At 40.1% G+C, this 23,269-nt stretch overlaps 1 protein-coding gene across 8 annotated transcripts in view; it reads right to left on the bottom strand.

Moving 5' to 3' along the window:
* Positions 1–23,269, bottom strand: part of sorcs2 (sortilin-related VPS10 domain containing receptor 2) — a 484,520-nt gene that overhangs the window by 43,712 nt on the left and 417,539 nt on the right. For all 8 annotated transcript variants that reach the window (XM_062066129.1, XM_062066128.1, XM_062066130.1 and 5 more), the window contains 6 exons: positions 23,030–23,119; positions 5,250–5,429; positions 2,586–2,732; positions 2,213–2,315; positions 2,046–2,122; positions 1,222–1,313 (listed from right to left, as the gene is read on the bottom strand). In XM_062066129.1, the coding sequence (XP_061922113.1) occupies positions 1,222–1,313; positions 2,046–2,122; positions 2,213–2,315; positions 2,586–2,732; positions 5,250–5,429; positions 23,030–23,119 (689 nt within the window). The remainder of the gene's footprint in view (positions 1–1,221; positions 1,314–2,045; positions 2,123–2,212; positions 2,316–2,585; positions 2,733–5,249; positions 5,430–23,029; positions 23,120–23,269) is intronic.

Genomic DNA, 23,269 nt, shown 5'->3' with positions numbered 1-23,269 from the left:
GAGCTATAGCCTGGAATGCCAGATCTCCGCGGGCTTTAAAATTAGTTTTTGGGATCTTTAGAAGACCCTGGCCTGAAGACGGGAGGCTGCGTTCTGAAGAGCAGGTGCATAACAAGTCAGTTTTAATGACATTCAGACTTAACTTGAATCAACAACGGAGCAGCATCTCCTCATCCGTAGCTCACTAGTGCGCCAACAACGCCGGAAACGTGTCCCGTGTAAAACCGTCCAACCGGAACTCTCTAATAACTAAAGTTCCGTGGGTGAATAATGTAAACCCACTACACCGGTAGTTTTTAGCGCTTCCATAGCAAGTCTACTGACAGATATACGTTAGAACATTGTGATATACATTATATTAGAAATGGCAACAGCTAAGGATGAATGTCCCATAACAAGAAGATAGAGAAAAAGAAGAAGCTTATCGACTACAGTGTCAGCACTGACTACAATGGCGGACGCGCGCGCACATTTTCAGACCCATGCAGATCTCAAATACAAATCAGCAGGTACCAGGACGTAATAAAAGTTGTTTTTGCATAATATTGCAAAGCAAAATGCCAGATAATATGTCTGCTAATAGGAGCTATTTTCTGGTCCTTATACACACACCATAGTAATGCTCGCATGTCTGACTATGGTAGCCGTAATGCGCCGACAATCCATCAAGCGGTGCAGCTTCATAGCTTTCCAAAGTCGTACTTAAACATTTTGACAAATTTTTGAGCGCTGCGTGTAATGTTCTATATTCTCAATGGAACATTTCCAGTTTTGGTGTTGTTTACTGGCGTCATACGTATCTCTTATGTGTGACTACCATCCACTGGTCACACTTATCATTGCACCATGTACCAAATAAAATAGCTTCAAGATGGGTAAGCACAACCATAATTATTGTTTGTACATTAGGCGCACCGGGTTATAAGGCGCACTGTCGATTTTTAAGAAAATGAAAGGATTTTAAGTGCGCGTTACAGTCCGGGAAATACAGTAGTTAGAACACTAAGACCTTAAGAGCAGTATCCAGTGTTCCATTTCTAATATATTGACCTTTGTATGTCTCAAAAGAGGCTAGTTAAAATGTTAGGAATAGCTCTCAGCTGTCTACAATACAATGATAAACACACCACCTGACCTTCCTGAGTGCTAGCCCATTGTTGAACCATACTAGAGCAACTCATTCCTAATGGATGGCACCTGGTAGCAAAAGAGCGCTCTTACTTGAGTATCTTGAGCGGGATGGAGGTGTCCTTGATGGCCACAATCACGCCGCCGTGGTCCAGGTACAAGATGTGATGCTCCTCCTCGAAAACCTTCAGAGAACACATGGAAAATTCTGTTTGGTGCTGCTGTTGTATATTTGATGGTCGTACCACTCTCCCAGGACAGAGTGACTGTGTTATGGGGGATGAGCCAAGAACACACCAACGAGGAATCGTCAAACAAAAAGCTTTCTTTGTTTTAGTGAGCCTCAGACTGGAGCTGCAGCTTCCAGGAGAAAGAGTATGGGCCTGATCACTCTTCTGCTGTCTTCTTCGACAACTGTCCTTAAATACCTTTTACACAAAGACAGTTACTCTTTGTTGTTCTAGCCTTGGGGCCAGCCAGTTTGGATAACACCCAGTTTGTTACTTGGCCAGTCAACCTATTTCCTGTGATCGGTTTGAGTCGGGTGACCTCCGACCCCTATCCTCTACTCCTACTTGTGAGGGCTTCCTACCAGATGTTGCTAATGTCTTTACACTTCCTCTTAAAATCCAAACCTGTATTCCTGTAGGATTCCAATTTCCTGGTTGCATGAGCCACCACTCTCTGGAGAGCCTGTGATGGACATGTGCACTTTTGATGCTATCTAAGGGCATATTTCCTTAGTAGAATAATCCTCTAAAGGATTCTGTGACCAAATACAAACACATGCCAGTACATAATCAAATAAGAAATTGGTATAATGGTATAATTTACCATATTGCAAAGTGCAGTCGGGATAATGGCTAAGACCTTCTAACTGGAGCAGGAAGGTGACACAAGACAGGGAGTGTTTGTACCTGTCTCCATGTCTTCCCACAGTCAGACGTGATGTACATCTCCTCTTTGTACTCCACCAGTTTGGAGCCAAGGTTACCTGAGGGAAATCTTGTGTATTACATCGGACTGAAGCAGCTCACATGGAAACAGGAAGTCATGCAGGGTGGAAAAAACGTGCTAAACTGACCCGCTCCCATGATGAGACCTGGAGCAGATTCTTTGGTGTGGACTGTCCCCGACACGTAAGGGTTGTCTGCCCACCGCAGGTGCAGGTGGAGCTGGCAGTCGGGCTATAGAGACAATCATGGCAGACATGTTTGACTGATATTATGAAAATAAGCGTCCGCTTGCTGCACTATTTTATTATATCCAATTGTATAAAAAGCAAAATCTGCATTTACAAAAATAATTTTACAGGCATATCTAGTCTTGTCTATACATAAACGGAGCAAATAGCATGCCGTAGTGCTAATAAATGTGCTGTAATCTCAGGAACAAATCACTTTAAAGATAGATGTTGAGCTACTAACAGACGTGCTTTGTGTCGATGCACAGCATACCGCTTTGCAGGTGATAGTCTTGCCGTTCATGTCCGTGGCTGGCGGGGTCAATGGCTCCCAATCTCGTCCTTTATTGTAAGTAATGAGAGTCCTCACCTTGCCGTCGAGCTTCTGATTGGCCAGGAAGACACCTTTGATTCCTCTGACCTGTTTTTAAAAAACAAACAAAAAAAACAGGGTCAATTTAAAAATATCATTGATGGGTTGTGAATCTTTGGGCACCGCACGATTCGATTCAATTCTTGGGGGGTAACGATTCAATTCAGAATCGATTCTCAATTCAAAAAGGATTCTCGATTCAAAATCCATACTTTTTAATAATATTGGTGCCAGTTCGATGATTAACTACATTCCTTCATAAAATAGACAAACAGCTGTGACACATTTATATTACTTAAAAGAAAACTGGTTTTGTTTAATAAAATTCTACCCAAACATTTAATAAAGTCGACTACGAATCGTTACATATAAGAATCGTGATTCTTTCGGAAACATTTTTTTGACACTCCTAATAATTACGACATGATATTAAGACATTGAATAAGTTGAATAAATCACCAATGGAGGCCCATGTAAAAAATGCATTACTGTACACTATAACCAGGGGTACCCACAGTGACGTGCAGTCAAGGGAGGCAGGTGAGGCGGGGCCTCACGTGCCATCATGGAAAGAAAAAAAATGTAAAAAGAAAAAAAAAAAATTAAATTGTTATATGTATCCAGTGATTATACTATAAAGTTATTTTCCATTTAACTTCACCAGTTTTAGATTATTTTTATTCAAAATCGCTGAATTTTCACATTTGCCGTTCAAATACTGAGAAGAGCCAGTTGAGCCTCGCCATGGATTGCGCAATGACTCGGCTAACTGCTGGCCTGCTGTGCAGTGAGACCATATTGCTATATGAATTATATTATACATTTCCATAGTTTAGTTAGGTGAGGTATATAATGTACAGTGTATTTTGTCAACAACTGTATGTGTGTAACGTATTTCTTGTGCTGAGCAATCATAAAACGGCTGCGAAGACGCACTGGGTGAGGCTCGCAGTAATCCCGCCTCCTGGTGGTAGAGGGCGGTAGTGATCCCAGGTCCCTTTGAGACACTTGTGATTTAGGGCTATATAAATAAACATTGATTGATTGATTGATATCATTCTTGCGACTACTCAGCTGCAGAAGAAGTGACAACAGGCAGCAACAGTTAGCAGCAATCGTTTATTTTTTCCTCTCGCCTGAACTTTTAACATGGAGGATTACATATATAAAATAAAACAGTTTTCTAAACTGGATTTTCAATCGAAGCAGGAGGTAATAATTAAAAGAAGATCTCCATCGAGACAGAGAGACTTTTAAAACTGAAGAAAGATAAGGAAGACTTCTATAAACAAGTTATCGATGCTTTTGTTCAGAAGGAGCGGCGCATGGACTTCATTTATAAGTAAAGGTAAGACCATAATAACGTTTTTTTAATTAAATGTGCTTTTTTGTGTGCTACAGTTTGTATGTGTAAAGTTAAAGTTAAGTTAAAGTACCAATGATTGTCACACACACTAGGTGTGGTGGAATTTGTCCTCTGCATTTGACCCATCCCCTTGCTCACCCCCTGGGTGGTGAGGGGAGCAGTAGGCAGCAGCGGCGCCGCGCCCGGGAATAATTTTTGGTGATTTAACCCCAATTCCAACCCTTGATGCTGAGTGCCAAGCAGGGAAGAATGCTGGTATGAGCTTTTAAACATAACCCGTTAACTGCTGCCAATCAAATGGTGAATAAGATACTCTTTAGGGTTCATATGTTTGTAAATCTGACTGTGATGAAGTCAGTGCCTCACCAGCCATGAACCTCACCGCACGTCACTGGGTACCCAAACTTTTTGACTCGAGGTTCACAATATTTTATTATATTATCATAGTTTATTTTTATTATATCTCAAACACCCCCGCGACCCAAGCGTTAGAACATGGATGGATATATATATATATATATATATATATATATATATATATATATATATATATATATATATATATATATATATATATATATATATATATCATAGGCGCCGATCCCGTGGGTGCTTCAGGGCCCGAACACCCACATACAATGCCGAGCACCCAAATGGGATTGATGGTAAATTCTTTCTCACCACCAAGCAAAAACCGTGCATGCTCAGAAAAGTAGCGTCAGATTTACCGCCTGTCCGAGCTCCCACTGGCACACCTTCTCCTCATTCAATGCGTTTTCTTTATGCCTTCAGTGACAATCTACAATGTAAATTGTCATGAAAATAAAGAAAACACATTGACTGAGAAGGTGTGTCCAAACTTTTGGCCTGTATTGTATATGTATATATTTACCTATATACATAGTTCTCTCTGACAACATGATCATTTATCAACAACATTGCACAACATGGAAGCAATGAGTTTCACGCCAAGTAGCAACATTTTAAAACACAAACGGATATAAAGCTGCTGGGCTTTAAATGCACTATATTGTAGAGTTAACAGAAAACTACCTCACGGGGTTGCCTATAGCCATAACTGTTAATGGCAATGTTTTTGAACCCACTGCTAATTAGAGACCCGCACCATGGAACTACAGGGGACTTAGCCCTTATCTAAATAGACGTGGTTTAAATATGTGGGTGCAGTGTCTTCTCACCTCCAGGATGTCAATCAGGACGTTCTCCTCGGGCTGCTTGGTACTGCGGACATTCTCCAGGACGATGGAGTAATAGACGCCCTGTGAGTCCGACTGGTAGAGGTTGTAGGTGTCCGTCTGGTGCCACTCCTGCAAGGCCAGGAAAACCTGGTTCTCGTCCGTGCTTACAATCTGAACATCCTGGATTAAAAAAAAAAAACATTGTAGAAAATGGAACTTGTGTGTTTAAATTGAATATGTGGTGTTAAAAGGAAACACAGTACTGAAGAATAAGATAAACATGGAAATGATGAACAATATCTAAAACGAACTGAATAAGTGCATCATCCCATCATGAGGGATGTGCAGCAAACATGTTAAACACTCGGCCATTTGAGTTGTATTCTTTCAAAATTACAGTCTGCATGGCACTCAGCATCAAAGGTTGGAATTGGGGGTTAAATCACCAAAAATGATTCCCGGGCGCGGCAACCGCTGCTGCTCACTGCTCCCCTCACCTCCCAGGGGGTGATCAAGGGTGATGGGTCAAATGCAGAGAATCATTTCGCCACAACTAGTGTGTGTGTGACAATCATGGGTACTTTAGCTTTAATTTAAATAAGTAATGTAACTGATCATAAAAACTGGAAAATACCTAGTTGCGGTTTGTCTTCACGTGCACCCTGACCTCAACTGCACCCCATCCTGCATGTAAAAGCTGCACATGAAGGCAAAAAGAAATCAGTCACAACTGGTATAATCTACGACTCAGGTCAAGTCCCTCTGGATTGAACCAAATTACTTTCACTCTTGGCAACAGCATTTTTAATCCTGCAGGCCTTTCAATTATTCACTTTGCAAAAAAAAAAAAAAAAACATGTCTAAAAAAACTCCCCCTATTGAGCACACACACAACATGTCGCACATGCCCCCTCCTCGCAAACTACGCCTCAGCGGCATGTCGCATGTCATAAAAGCTTTTCTTGGGTGACCTATCTGCTCACCCAAGTAAGAGGACACGTGTCACAGGGACAAAAAGAGACCACACAGACACAAATGGATGTATCCTTCAACATCCTGCCACAGTCAGTCCTCATTTTATTTAAAGCCTCTCACTCAAAACTGGTATTTCTCATTAAAATAATACAGCGGAACCTCGATGTACAAACTTATTTGGTTCTTGAAAAAGTTAGTATAATGAAGCACATTTCTTCATAAGAAACAATGTAAATATGAATAATGGCTTCCAGCCTCGACACAGTGCTATGCAGTACTGGACATCAAACAAACATAACATAAGCCTCTCACTCAAAACTGGTATTTCTCATTAAAAAAAATACAGCGGAACCTCGATGTACAAACTTATTTGGTTCTTGAAAAAGTTAGCATAATGAAGCACATTTCTTCATAAGAAACAATGTAAATATGAATAATGGGTTCCAGCCTCGACACTATGCAGTACTGGACATCAAACAAACATAACAAGGAAGTGATTAAGATTAAAGATTAAAGTACCAATGATTGTCACACACACACTAGATGTGGTGAAATTTGTCCTCTGCATTTGACCCATCCCCTTGGGGAGCAGTGGGCAGCAGCGGCGCCGCGCCCGGGAATCATTTTGGTGATTTAACCCCCAACTCCAACCCTTGTTGCTGAGTGCCAACCAGGGAGGTTATGGGTCCCATTTTTATAGTCTTTGGTATGTGGATCAACTTTCTCTTTAATAACAAGTCGAAACAACAACAACAACAAGCTTCTGTTCTTTGTATGCGCTGGTCTGCCAACACACACACAAACACACACACAGACACAGACACAGACACAGACACAGACACAGACACAGACACACACACACACACACACACACACACACACACACACACACACACACACACACACACACACACACACACACACACACACACACACACACACACACACACACACACAAACACACGGGTTATCATTTGGAATGGGGACCAAGTTTTTGATCATCACTTGTGGGGACCACCCTTTCTACAGGTTGTGGAGGCATAAAGTTAGCTCATACACGTCTTTAAATCTCTGGATTGATGAAGTAATGTGCTGATCATTCTTACCGGGGGACCCCTGGGGAAAAAGAGTTAATATGGTTCATGGGGACCAAATTAAAATAATTTTGCATAATTCACACACATTTGTACGTGACTACTGAGGACCATTAAAAAAAAAAAGTTCCAATTAAATATGACATGATCCTCAGAATACAGCACTACAGCTGTCCTCTTATAAAGTTTCACCACTTAAATGTTAAAGAAAATCCTGCATCTTCTGTGACATTACTGAAAACTGCTATTTAGCAGTAATGAAGTTTTCTGCAACTCCAACTGCCATATATAGAAGGATGGAATATTCTGAATGAAAAGAAACTAACCAGTAAACATGTTTTATGGGCCAAAGCTAAACAATCATTTAGGCATCTTCAGAATGGATCTGACTATCATTTAAAAAGGTTTCCCTTTAGGGCACCTGTTTTTTTTGTCCCCATACCGTCAGAGGTCCCCTAAAGGTGACTGTGTAAACAGAGCGATGTCCCCATTAAGCATTGCCAGAACACACCCACACACACGCACACACACGCACACCCACCCACACACACACACACACACACACACACACACACACACACACACACACACACACACACACACACACACACACATGCACACACACACACACACACACACACACACACACACACACACACACACACACACACACACACACACACACACACACACACACACACACACACGTCTCTTTGGTGCCCTCATTAATGATCAGAAATCACAAAAATCCTTAACTTTAACTTGTTTAGGATAATAAACATTTAAACAAGTAAAATGCACTTACATTAACATTGGCAAAGGAAGAGCTGACGAGAAAGGAGCAGATAGACAGAGGGAGAGATTGGGGGGAAGGGTCCGTGTGTTTGTGTGTTGCGTGTGTGTGTGCATTTGAAAGAGGCGTACAAGAGGTAGCTCTTCTCCACCACTGTAAAAAAGTCTGCTTTGGCATTTTTTTCTAGAAAAGTCTGGTCTCATCACAATTAAAACTTGCTCTAGTACAAAGCCTGCTTAGTCGATTCTTCCATTCTTGTGAGCGCCATTAATGTACTTCTTGCAAAATTTTTTAACGCCAGAGCAAATCCCTTTTTCTTTCCACGCTGGTCTGTTGTTTTTTTGGGACTCATTGAGTTAGCAAAAAGGCAAAACCACAGAAAAAGGTGCACACGGGCCGAGAAGTGACTATGTACTGTGCAGCATGTACGTGACACAAAATTAACGTAGCGTTCGGCTCGATCTAAAAGTTGGTAAATTGAAAATGTTTACAAATAGAGGGGTTCATAAATCAAGGATCCACTGTATGATTATGGTTATGGTTTAGGTTTATTTCGAACATGCATACATTATTACAACATGATACATCACAATTTCCAGTTTCTTTTTTCAACATGTTCGAAAAATAGGAGGAAGAAGCAGAACTTATTTATTCCTACCCCGTTTCCATTACTTAGCAAGTGCTAACACGTTTGTTCCCATCCTTTTCTCAATTTAATCACAACGCACTCCATAAATAATACCATAAATAAATAAATAATAAATAGTAAAGTAAGCTGTATTTCATATGGTTAGATGAATAAGATCATACTTGCCAACCCTCTTGTTTTTAGCGGGAGAATCCCGGTATTCAGCGCTTCTCCCGACAACCTCCCGACAGAGATTTTCTCCCGACAAACTCCCGGTATTCAGCCGGAGCTGGAGGCCACGCCCCCTCCAGCTCAATGCGGACCTGAGTGGGGACAGCCGTTCTCACGTCCGCTTTCCCATAATATAAACAGCTTGCCTGCCCAATGACGTCATAACATCTACGGCTTTTAGAGAGTAGAGTGTACAACAGAGAGGAGAGAGAGTTCTTGGTTTCTTATGTGGGTTTATTGTTAGGCAGTTTCCTTAACGTCCTCCCAGCGCGGTAACAACACGCAACAACCGTTTAGTCTACCGTAAAGCAGTTCGTCTGCAGTAAACAGCAATGTTGTGACACTCTTAAACAGGACAATACTGCCATCTACTGGATAGCCTGCAGAACACTGAAATTCAAGTATTTTATTTATATGTATAATAAAATAAAAATAAAAAATAAATATATATACATATATATATATATATATGTATATACATATATATAGCTAGAATTAACTGAAAGTCAAGTATTTCATACATATATATATATTATATATATATATGAAATACTTGATTTGGTGAATTCTAGCTGTAAATATACTCTCCTCTTAACCACGCCCCTAGCCACGCCCCGCCCCCGACCACGCCCCCCCACCTCCCGATATCGGAGGTCTCAAGGTTGGCAAGTATGAATAAGATTATCAATAAGTTCGAAATGTTTATCATGGTTCTTCTTCTTTGTACTTTGTAAACATTTTGAATTTGAAAAGTTTCTTAAACTGGATCATATCAGCACATTGTTTCTTTACTCAATCCATTCTATAATTTAATTCCTCATACTGATATACTAAAGGTTTAAAGTGTTGTACGTACATACAAATGTTTTAAATTACATTTTTCTCTAAGGTTATATTTCTCCTCTTTTGTTGAGAAGAATTGTTGTACGTTCTGGGTAGCAGGTTATAGTTTGCTTTGTGCATAAATTCCCTGTATTGTAGAATTTCAATATTTTCGATTCAATAAATAAAGGGTTTGAGTGTTCTCTATATCCAACATTATGTATTATTCTAACTGATTTTATTTGTAACACGGTTAGTGACTGAAGCATACTTTTGTAGTTCCCTATATTTCTGCACAATACCTAAGATATGTTAACACTAGCGAACAGTAGAGAATATGGAGTGATTTTTGGTCCAATACATATTTAGCTTTATTCATTATTGATATGTTTCCTGCCACCTTATGTTGTATATTTTTATATTATATTTCCAGTTTATTTTATCATCAATCATTAGACCTAGACATTTGATTAAATTTACTCTTTCAATGTCTATTCCGTCTATTTGTATTTGTGTTTGACTTTCCCTTCTACTGTTACCAAATGGCATTATTTTATTTTTTACCGAGGTTCTAGTATAGTCTGTTTTTGTCAAACCATCTTTTTAATGTGTCCATTTCTTCTGTTATTATTTGTATTAGCTTCTGTGTGTTCTCTCCTGAACAAAATGCTGTTGCATTGTCCGTGAATAATGCTAACTTTAAATCTTTTGTAACTTTACCAATATCATTTATATAAAGATTGAACAATTTTGGTCCCAGTATTGATCCCTGGAGTACGCTACAGGATATAATTAGCGTTGTAGACGTGTGTTTGCAGAGCTTCACATATTGTTTCCTGTTGGTTAAGTAACTTCTTATCCAGTTTTAGACCAACCATTCTAATTTTTATATTAAAATATTATAATTAATTGTGTCGAATGCTTTAGTTAAATCCATAAACACTGCGGCAGCCCACTGTTTACTATCTATTGAATTGGTAATTTCCTCTGTTATTTCAATTAAAGCCATCGATGTTGAAATATTAGCTCTGTATCCATTTTGGTTCTCAGTGAGTATTTTATGTTTGTTTATAAAATTGTCCAATCTTATACAGTTTTGCAATCATTTTAGAAAATTGTCGAAGTAAGGAAACAGGTCTGTAATTTGTAAATTGGTGTTTGTCTCCAGTCTTATAAATCATTACATCTTTAGCTACTATTAGTTACTAATACACATTAACGGTCTTAGGCTCTCTTCAATAACCTTTTTTATTGTTTCCATATCAATTCCATTACAATCGATTGAAGTCTTTTTCATCCTTTTGTCATCCATGGTTGATTGTTCTTTGTCTGCTTCCTACAAAGTTGTTTCCATGGACAATGTTTGTCATAAAGTATTATGAACGTGTTTAAAAATGTACCTTATACTTCATCAACATCTTTTTTTTGTACAATTTGTCCCAATTTTGCTTTTCTCGCTCATTTTTTAAAGCAATTATACTCTTCTCTGTGCATCGTATTCGTAATGTCTTTTGCCGTCCACGTTCCTCTTCTTTTAGTTTCCATCATAGATTGTGAAAACTGCCAGATGATCACTAATGTCAGTTATAAGTAGACCACTTGTAGTGTTATCAAAATCATTGGTAAACATATTATCAATAAGTGTGGCACAGTGTCCTGTGATTCTGCTTGGCTTTGTAATTTTAGGATATAAACTGATGATATCAATAAAGTCATTAATGGACCTTTGCTTATTAGGGTGCAATAGGTCAATACTGAAGTCACCACATAAGAGAATAATTTTTTGACCGGTGTCCATACAATTGGCTTTGATCCAGTCTTCAAATGTTTCTATACTTGACTTAGGCGATCTATAAATGCAACTGATGAATATGTTTTTACTTTTTCCATCACATATTTCAATGGTTATACATTCTAAGATGTTATCAATTGCAACTGACATGTTTTTTTTTTACCACTTTGTAGTTCAGGTTCTTCATCACGTACACCTCCATTCTTGTCGGTTCTTTTGATGCAGTTTATTTCATATCCTTCCAGATCAAAATGTAATACTTTTTTTTTAATCATCAATCCATGTTTCTGTGACAGCGATCACTGTGAAGGGTTTGTTGAATTGTTCTAAAAAGTGCTTCATGTTGTTGTAATTTGCATACAAGCTTCTGCTGCTGAAATAAATAATTCACATATCACATTTAATGTTGCTATTATATTGTTCATCTGTATAATAATTGTTACTGATGTGGGAGAAAATAATTGTATATGGATCTATGTCATTCTCCAAATCCCGTTTGTATGGTCTTTGTTGCAGAAGTTTTTTAGTTCCATATTTTCTTGTTAAACAATCTTTGATGTTCTTTCACTAATCTCTATAAGTGTAGGTGGATGTGCTCCTGAATCCAGGTCTTCTTGTTTAGTGGTCCCCTGAAACATAGTAGTGTTGGTGTTGAATTTAGGTGTTTGTTTTCCGCCAGACTCCATTATCATCGTCGTCGTATTAACTTTAATATTTGTTCATGTCCTTGATGTCATGGACAACAAGTACTCTTGCTTCTGGACCGCCATTCAGCTTGATATAGATATTTACAGTTGGCGCTCCAAATTCACTGAATCTTTCCCCTTTTTTTCAAGTCGCGTGCTTTTTTTTGGCGATTTCATGCAGTACGTTTGGTGAGGTGCTCACTCGAGTACTTATTTTTACCCTTCAGCTTCTTTCCCTGTTTCATCAGTGCCATTTAAAATGTCCTGTTAATGAGTTTCCCGAGCATGGTGGTGTTGTTTCTTCCATACAGTGGGATATGTTGCAATTAATGTCAATTTAAATGTTCTTTGATTGCAGAAAGTTGACCACTTGCTGTTCTGCTGAGGCAACAGCCATGTCATCTGGTTCTCCTCCATTATTCACAGCTTTCGCGACAGATCTTGGTTTAATTCGGTGCTCTGTCACAATGATATCATTAATTTGTTTATCTTTGATATCCCTCTGATTGATGTTGTCTCGTTTCATTGCAGTAATTTCCTCTTGCAGAATCTTTACTTCTTGACGCATTTCCTGTAAATCCCTTCCCACATTATTATTCTGAGTTTGCAGACTTTCTATATTTTCCAGCAAACTTCTCAGATCTTTGTATTCTGTTGTTGCTTTTCTCAGATCTTCTTTAAGTTCTCTTGTTACTCTTTCCAGGTCTGGTTTGTGATCTAATCTTGCAATTTCTATGTCATCAACTATTTTTTGTAGCATCAAATCTCACTTCCCCTCGTGTCCTGTGTTCAGAGACTCATTTGATTCAGATGACACAGAAGGTTTCGGGATTTTGAGTTTTTCTTCTAGATTTTGCTGACGTCAGTGCATCTTTAGCAGCCCGTAACAACTCACTAACAGCAGTTGCTACTTTTGCGACTCGCAGCACTTTTAACTTGCACCGTTCAGAGATCAATTTGAGTGTCAGCCTGTCAATTTATATCACTCTGTGTTGTCAGAAGCATTTTCAAACAGATTCAAACTCTTGCCATAGCTTCTTGACGCGTTTGAGTTTGTGATGCAATAGAACACCAATCTGTACAGACTGAAAAAAATAAACAGCCATATTACAGCATCTGTAAAGTATTAGCCCAAATGTCATGTTTTGTTTGTACACAGCTAGCCAGACAGCGTATTTACTGTTGTTGTAATAACAGGCATGTTTTGCTACATGTATAATGATCAATATAAAGTGACTCACTCAATGGAGTGTTTGGTCCAGCTGGCTGGGGACGTTTTTTTTGGTTTATTTTGGGTAAGCACGGCATTTATGTCGAAATAGCTAGTCTCCAAATTCCACATTTGCCGCTTCGAGTCGTTTTCATCTCACTCTATCGGCTTTCGTCTTCTCCAATGATTCACCTTTTTCTTTGTGCTCGCTTCTTAAAGCAGCAGTTCATCCTCTGTTCGCATATTCAGCTTCAAAAAGATAATGTTGTGAATCCTCATTTGTCCAAAAATAGTCATCTTTGTTGTTTGTTTCCGAAAGTAGGAACAGACATTTGTTGCTAGAAGTCGGAGGTGTGCTGCTATGCAAACATAAATCAAAATATGGTAAATATTGAACATACATACATATTGTTATGAACATGTCTGTTGCTACATTATATACAGACTTACAGTGTGTATATAAAATTTTATATAAAATGTATATAAAATGTTGGAGGGTTTTGAAATAGTTTTTGTCACGACGTGGTTTTCGCAGCTTACTGCGGGGTTCGTTCTCCAATTCCGGACAAAGCGTGCAGGTAAGAACATGATTTAATTCTCACAAATCAAAGTAGTACAACAAAATGTAACACAAGGCAAAGGCACAATGTGCTGATCGCACTTGGAGCTAAAGCAAATACTTAGCATAGACTATGGCAAGGAAAACTTACTAGCTGTGGCATGAACAAACAAATCTTACGTGGACCAGGCATGAAGCGAACAATGACGCCAGGCCGACTGACTGGCAAAGGCAAGCTTAAATAATGCTTCTGATTAGTGCTCGGGAAGCAGGTGAGCGGGCGAGCACTAATCAGAGACAGGTGAACGCAATGAGTAACCATGGCAACCAAAACAAACTCAGAGGTGCACAAACAAGAACTAAAGGAGTCCAAAACTAACAGAAAATACAAAACATGATCCGGGCCACGGATCATGACAGTTTTAAAGGGCTTTCAATGCTACAACTGTGACTACCATGAATTGATTAACGTGGACCCCGACTTAAACAAGTTGAAAACCTTATTCGGGTGTTACCATTTAGTGGTCAATTGTACGGAATATGTACTGTACTGTACTAATAAAAAGTTTCAATCAATTAAACCATTAGTCAAATTTTCCAAGCGTTTTTTTATCATCTTTAAAATCCTAATTAAAAAAAAGATATGTGTCCTTGTCTCTCATAATGATTGTGAACGATAGGCAAAATTACAAAAAAAGTGCAGTTCCCCTTTAACATTGACCCCTGAGGCCCTTAGACCTTTAAAACGGTTTTGCCTTAGCTCCCTCTCAAAATGTATACAGTAGATATTTGTGTCTTGTAGATATTTCTGTCTTTCTATTCTCCTCTTTAAATTGTAAACACGTCAATATCTTTTAATTGTAACTTAAACAGAAAGTGGTTTAATGGCACTATGTGCAGGGGGTAAATTGTGCTGCTGCAATAAATCTATCAGATGTCCATTTATTAAAGATTTTCTAGCATGAAGATGCTTTAACAATACATGGCGTTACTGCACCTTTCACATTTTGTAAGTACAATACTGTATAAAATAATTTTGTAATTGATTCTTAATGTGTTAAATTGTATTTATAATGCATTTTATAGGCATAGGCGTAAAAAAGATAGGCATATTGAAATAAAGTGTTTCTTGCGCCATTCGTTTTGGAATGCAAGCCTGGAAAATAGCAGGGATCTACTATATTTTTTCACTTTAAAAAAAAAAAAAAGTGGTTAGAATTTTCGTCGATTGGAACAAATCAGTCCTGACGACAGTGTATAAATTAGTATATTCAGTTATCCTATTATGACATTTTAAATATAACCACAAAAACTCATCCTGGCCATGTTTCATACAATTAGCCTTAAAAGTGACTGATATTTTGAGAATCAAATATTTAAATATACTCTATGACTGGACTTGTCCAGCATAATTGATGCCCTAAATAACATACGACAACGTAACATTAAGGAGTGGGAAAGATGTTAAAGTACCTTCAACACTGCTTTATCATAATCATCAATAAAATTATCAGCGGTTCTAGTAATTATGTGCTTATAAATGTTATTTGCTGCTCAGTAGAAAAAAGTTGGCTTGTGTTGTGCACCGTGTGTGTCTGCGTGTGTCGGCGTAAGAGCCACTTCAAGGCCTGACAGTGAGAGTCAATGGTAGTCATTGGCTCAAACTTGTTTATTTTCGGAGCAGTGAAATATATCTCCCTGAGCGCTGCATTCAATCAGCATACTTCAATAGTACTCAGGCTTGCGTGGCGGAATCAAGCGCTCCCCTGCCGCCGCCACTCGTACCCTGTCTGGCGTCCAACTCGGCCTCATTTATCGTCTTTGCCAGTGACACATGATGTCGTCAAATCGACACTGCGCTGTAAATATTTCATGACCGCGACATTGCTTAGCGTCTCGGGGCTGTGATTCAATTGTGGCGAGCGCTCTCACATCAGTCTTACATTAAAAGCTAACATGCACACAGTTATTTAGCACATGCAGCAACTGCTTCTGTCTGCCTTCTCTCCATAAAGTCAAGCTGAGTAGACAAGACCTTTGACTGGCAAGCGTCTGTGCAGTGTCCTATCGATTTGATCAATATGGCAAATATGCGACATGTTCGCTCCCAACTTGACAAACATGAGGGCTCCCCTTCCTGCGAGCATTGACCATTTAAAAATTAGATCAGAGTCAAGATCAGGAGTTTCCAAACTGTGGCACGGGAGCTTGTTTTTTGCTGGTCATCCATCAGGAAAGTATTCAAAGCGCTTCACTTTTTCCACATTTTGTTATGTTACAGCCTTTTCCCAAAATGGAATACATTTACATTTGTTCTTAAAATTCTATACAAAATATCCCATAATGACAAAGTGAATTTGTATACATTTTTGAAAATGTATTAAACAAACAAGAAATCACATGTACATTATTCACAGCCTTTGCTCAATACTTTGTTGATGCACCTTTGGCAGCAATTACAGCCTCAAGTCTTTTTGAATACGATGCCACAAGCTTGGGACACCTATCTTTGGGTAGTTTCGCCCATTCCTCTTTGCAGCACCTCTCAAGCTCCATCAGCTTGGATGGGAAGTGTCGGTGCACAATTGACAAATCTCTTCAGAAACTTTAGATCGGATTCAAGTCTGGGCTCTGGCTGGGCCACTCAAGTTCATTACAGAGTTGTCCTGAAAACACATCTGTGAAGGCACCATTAAAGCTGAAAGGTACATACAGGTTTTGAAGCAACATATGTTGCCATCCAAGCAATGTTATCATGGACGCCCCTGCTTATTACAGCAAGACAATGCGAAGCCACGTGTTACAACAGCGTGGCTTCATAGTAAAAGAGTGCGGGTACTAAACTGGCCTGTCTGTAGTCCAGACCTGTCTCTCATTGAAAACATGTGGCGCAATATGAAGCCTAAAATACCACAACGGTGACCCCGGACTGTTGAACAACTTAAGCTGTACATCAAGCAAGAATGTGAAAAAATTCCACCTGAAAAGCTTAAAAAATTGGTCTCCTCAGTTCCCAAACGTTTACTGAGTGTTGTTAAAAGGAAAGGCCATGTAACACAGTGGTAAAAATGCCTCTGTAAGAACTTTTTTTGCAATGTGTTGCTGCCATTAAATGCTAAGTTAATCATTATTTGCACAAAAAAAAAAAGTTTCTCAGTTTGAACATCAAATATCTTGTCTTTGCAGTCTATTTAATTGAATATAAGTTGAAAAGGATTTGCAAATCATTGTATTCTGTTTTTATTTACGAATTATACAACGTGCCAACTTCACTCGTTTTTTTGTGTGGTTTTTTTCCATTTCTTAACCAATTCAAAGCATTCTAACATCAAAATTTTCAGCTCATTCAGGACATACAGGCTACTTACTGACACATGAGCAACAATCATCACCTTTATCTTTAATTCCACTGTTCCTTTGATACCTTGGCTGTGTTCTTAGGGTCCTGACTAGTATCCCAATTACTGCTGCTAAAACCATCCCCACAGCATGATGCTGCCACCACCTTACTTCACTGTAAGGATGGTATTGGCCTGGTGATGAGCAGTGCCTGGTTTCCTCCAAACATGACACCTGGCATTTACGCCAAAGACTTCAATCTGTGTCTCATCAGACCACAGAATTTTGTTTGTCATGTTCTGAGAGTTTTTCAGGTGCATTTTGGCAAACTTTTACTAAAAAACAGTTTTCGTCCGGCCACTCTACCATACATGCCTGATTGGTGGATTGCTGCAGAGATGGTTGTCCTTCTGGAAAGTTCTCCTCTCTCCACAGAGGAAGGTTGTAGCTCTGTTCTTGGTTACCTCCCTGACACTCCTTCTCCTACGGCTGCACATTTTAGATGGCCGGCCAGCTGGAGGGAGAGTCCTGGTGGCTCCAAAGAAGCTTCCATTTACAGAAGATGCAAGCCACTGTGCTCATTGTGACCTTCAAGGCAGCAGATATTTTTCTGTACCCTTCCCCTGATTTGTGCCTCGAGACAATCCTTTCTCGAAGGCCCACAGACAATTACTTAAACTTAATTTTTGGTTTGTACTCTGCTATGCACTGTCAAGTGTGGGACCTTCTAAATCATGTCCAACCAACTGAATTTACCACCGGTGGACTCAAATGAAGCTATCAGAACATCTCAAGGATGATCAGTTGAAACAGGATGCCAACGCGGCGCTCTCTGGCAAAAAAAGAGGCGGGGGACTCTGCTTCTTTATCAACAATAGCTGGTGCACAGACGTGACTGTCATTTTTAGACACTGTTCTTCCTCTCTGGAATATTTTTTCATCCACTGTAAGCCCTTTTACTCACCGCGTGAGATTGTTTCATTCATTCTCGTGGCTGTTTACATCCCGCCCACGAACAATCTGGACGAGTATACGGACACTGTGACCTCATACATACAGTTCAATGAGGCGCGCATCATTCCAACGCGCACCAGGGTTTGTTATAACAACGACAAGCCCTGGTTCACACCCAAGCTCCGACAGCTGCGCAAGAAGAAGGAGGCTGCGTGGAGAAGCGGGGACCGAAGTACATACAGAGAAGCGAAGTACCACTTCACCAGGGAAGTGGAGAAAGCTAAATCTGTGTACTCTAACCGTCTACAGGAACAGTTCCGCTCCAATGATTCTGCGGCAGTTTGGAGAGGTCTAAGGGCCCTTACGAACTATAAGCCCAAAACCCCCCAGGCCCTGAATGACCGGACTCTCGCTCAGGGCCTCAACACACATTACTGTCGTCATGAACGGCCTTCAGCTCATCAAAGCCATGCTCCCCCCACCATCTCCCTCCCCACCAATGCCAGCACATCATTAAAGGAGTTAAAGGACTCAAAGGACTCCAATGACATCACAGGACTCCAAAAACATCATAAGACTGTAAAGACCCTCTCCATCAAAGAAGAGGATGTACGCCGGCAGTTCTTGAAGCTGAATACGTGGAAGGCCCCCGGGCCGGATGGTGTCTCCCCCTCCACTCTCAGACACTGTGCGGAACAGCTGGCTCCTGTCTTCACTGACATTTTTAACACCTCTCTGGAGCTATGCCGCGTGCCGTCCTGCTTTAAGACCTCTACCATGTCCCTGTCCCCAAGAAAGCGCGGATCACAGGACTAAATGACTACAGGCCGGTCGCGCTGACGTCTGTGGTCATGAAGTCCTTTGAGCGCTTGGTCCTGCCCCACCTCAAGGACATCACGCCCCCCTCCTGGACCCACTGCAGTTCGCCTACAGAGCCAACAGGTCTGTGGATGATGCAGTGAACCTGGCCCTCCACTTCATCCTGGAGCATCTGGACTCCCCAGGAACCTACGCTAGGATCCTGTTTGTGGACTTCAGCTCTGCCTTCAACACCATCCTCCCTGGACTGCTACGAGACAAGCTCTACCAGCTCAGCGTGCCCGACTCCCTCTGCAGTTGGATTAATGACTTCCTGACAGACCGAAGACAGCACGTACGGCTGGGGAAGATTGTCTCGGACAGTCGAACCACAAACACTGGTACTCCTCAGGGCTGTGTACTCTCCCCCTGGCTCTTCTCCCTGTATACAAACTGCTGCACCTCCAGTCACCAATCCGTAAAACTGCTCAAGTTTGCGGATGACACCACCCTCATCGGGCTCATCTCGAATGGCGATGAGTCCGCCTACAGGAGAGAGGTGGACCGGCTGACGTCCTGGTGCAGCCTCAACAACCTGGAGCTGAACGCCCAGAAAACAGTGGAGATGATCATGGACTTCAGGAAAGTCACAGCCCCACCATCCCCCCTCACCCTGATTGACTCTCCCACCCCCGTCCCCATTGTGGACTCCTTCCGTTTCTTGGGCACCACCATCACCCAGGACCTCAAGTGGGAGCTGACCATCAGCTCCCTCATCAAGAAGGCCCAGCAGAGGATGTACTTCCTGCGGCAGCTGAGGAAACTTAAGGTGCCGACAGAGATGCTGGTGCAGTTTTACTCAGCCATCATAGAGTCCATTCTGACCTCCTCCATCACAGTGTGGTTCCCCGGCACCACAGTCCAGGATAAGAATAGACTGCAGCGCATCGTACGTGCTGCTGAGAAGGTGATTGGTTGCAAGCTCCCATCCCTCCAGGACTTGTTCTCCTCCAGGACCAGGAGGCGTGTGGGTCGGATCACAGCTGACTCTTCTCACCCTGGACACACACTATTCTCCCCTCTCCCCTCAGGCAGGAGACTACGCTCCATCCAGACCCACACCTCCCGCCACCTGAACAGTTTTTTCCCCTCGGCCATCAGGCAAATGAACAATAACTCCTAACAGCAGCTCCTTGAATTCCTTGAATCCGTTCTAAGTCTATCTGATAGCTCAGTCACAGCTCTTTTTAATACCAAATATGTGTTTTATGTTGCACGTTTGCACCAAGAAAAATTCCTAGTTTGTGAACCCGTTCTCAAACAATGGCAATAAAACGATTCTGATTCTGATTCTGATTCTGATTCTGATGAGCTCACTTTTGAGCTTCAAGGCAAAGGCTGTAAATATTTATGTGTTATCTTGGTTTTTTATTTTTTATAAATTTGCAAAAAAATTCTAAAAAAAAAACGTTTTTTACATTGTCATTATTGAGGATAAACATGATTGTATTCCATTTTGGAATAAGTCTGTAACAAAACAAAATGTGGAAAAACTGAAGCGCTGTGAATACTTTCCGGATGCACTGTATTTCAACAATTACTAATTTTTAATGAGATATATTTTTATACATAACCAGTCAAGAAAAACTTTATAAAAACTGCATTACTGACACTGACATTGTCTTCTAATACCTCCCACATATGAATCGATAAAATACTCATTCCTGGTACCTGGGAAACGGTATTGGTACTCAACTGTACCAATTGTTGTTACGTTTGTGTGTTCATCTGGTAATAAATGTTAATTTGTTTAATAATAAAAAAAATTCTAAATTCAATTTACCATTCTCCACTGAGCTGGTAATGATAATAAATGTGCTATTACAATTATTATATCTTGTTTCCTAACACTTCTGAGTCTCATTTGCCAGTATGCATTAATTTCAGTTTGTTCAAGGTGTGTTGCAGAGTCAGAAAGTAGTCTTTGCCTTTAAGTTAAATGTGCCAATCTTGTCTCTTGTTGAGTCATATTGTCCTTTAAATATTGTACTTATAGATCAAATTGACATGTAAAATTGCCAATACCGATCAGTAGCATGTATATGGCATATACAATTTAAATTAGCAAGAGCGAGCTTGAAAATGACTGATATTTGCTTTGTTGGCATAAAAATTGCAACATTACCTAGAGGCAGGTCGCAACGAATACGCCTGTTTACCCGCCAAATGCTTGAGCCGGTGTTGAATCGGCAACTGGACATGACTTAACGTGCAACCAAAGTATCAAAAATGGGTACTTATTGATTTTACGTGACTTGGGGCTTGGCCCTAATGATGGAATTCAGTTGTTACCTATACAATTCTTCGGAGTTTGCACTGGCTCCCTGTTCATTTTAGAATTGGTTTTAAAACCTTGCTGTTTGTTTTTAAAGCTTTACATGGACTGGCACCTCAGTATATCTCAGACCTCATCTAAATTTACACTCCTGTACGCGCTCTGAGGTCCGAGAGCCAGCTCCAGCTACAGCTCGTGGTGCCCAGGACGAGACTTAAAACCAGGGGAGACAGGGCCTTCTCTGTGGTCAGCCCTAAACTCTGGAACACTCTGCCCCTCCATGTTCAAACTGCTTCCACAGTGGAGTGTTTTAAGTCTCGTCTTAAGACCCACTTTTATTCTTTGGCTTTTAACACTACATGAGTTGTGTGGTCTTCTGTCCTCTGTTGTCCTCTGTGTTTTTTAAAATAAATTTTAATGTCTATTTTACTGTTTTAATTGGTTTTACCCTTTAAAATCGTTTTTAATCATATTTATTTTTTATATTGTCTCTGTATTGGTTTTCTATTCATTTATTCTTTGTTTTATTCAGTCATTGGTGTAGCATAATATTGTTTTTAATATTGTTTTTAATATTGTTTTTAATATTGTTTTTAATATTGTTTTTAACATGGCTGTGCAGCACTTTGGAAACATTCTTGTTGTGTAAATGTGCTATATAAATAAAGTGGATTGGATTGGATTGGATACAAATAGAATTAAATAATACAGTTCTTGCAGACTGCACTTCAGCGGGGGTGCTCTTGCTCTTCACCGTGGGTTCTCTGGTGAGTTTGGAACACGGTTGCCTGGGTGCCAAGATACTCTTTGGATCATGGGGTCAGTGTTATACATTCAGGGTTTACCAGCACTCCGGGAGACACCAAACCCAAAACTAATCAATTCAATTAGTTTTGATGTCTGCTGGCTTCAAGGGCGTTGCTAGGGAGGTCATATGTCTGATATTTTTTTTATTTCTGACAGTTCAAATATGGCGCGGAGGATTAGCTCTCAATTGTTTGTTATTGCAGAAATCCCCCCCTTCTCACATTGATTTGTGCGTAAAACTGCCAGGATGCATATACCTTCCAAACGTGCCAAATGAAACCAACTACAGGGCTACAGTTTCAGGCTTGATAATGTAGGCTAATTAATGTAATTCACATACAAATACAGTAAGGTAAGGCCCCAAATGTTTTTTTATTTTATCAAAGCAAATAAGAGGGACCATACTTTATTTGGTAAAAACATTTTTATGAAAGTGAATTACTCCCTTCTTTTTCTTGTTATCCTCTTAACAGCGATCAGAGCATTTGAATTGGAGTAAAAAAAAAAAAAAAAATCCAAAGGCATCACGTCACTGCATTCAGCATTAAGCAATCTGCTACTATTCTCTATCACTCTATAATGTTTTCTAACTTTTATCTTAGTCAGTCCCCATTCATTGACCCACATTGGACTGGTTTTATTAATGCACAAAATGTAGCGACCTGTTCTTCTGTACGCGACCCACACTGGAAAAACTGGTCTAGAAATAGTCTAGAAACTGTAATGGAAGTTCAAGATAAAGGAAAAAGGTCCTTACCTTTGGCAAGGCGTACTTGGAAAACTTCATCTGGACAAACTCGTTGCGTCGATACGACACATAGTGCTTGGTGCGATTCCCTGTGGTCACCTGTACATACAAAAAAACATATAAAACTATTTAAAAAAAAGCAGTAATAATAATAAACCATCACAATCAAGCTTACCCAATACAATTGTTATACATTTGAAAAAAATATTCATTTAAAGTCCTCCTTTTTGCAAATGTTACTTTCCAATG

The sequence above is a fragment of the Entelurus aequoreus genome, linkage group LG12 (assembly GCF_033978785.1).
Source record: "Entelurus aequoreus isolate RoL-2023_Sb linkage group LG12, RoL_Eaeq_v1.1, whole genome shotgun sequence".
In the NCBI taxonomy this organism is placed as follows: Eukaryota; Metazoa; Chordata; class Actinopteri; order Syngnathiformes; family Syngnathidae; genus Entelurus; species Entelurus aequoreus.
The sequence above is the reverse complement of the archived record's forward strand: the minus strand, read 5'-3'. Positions and strand labels throughout refer to the sequence as shown.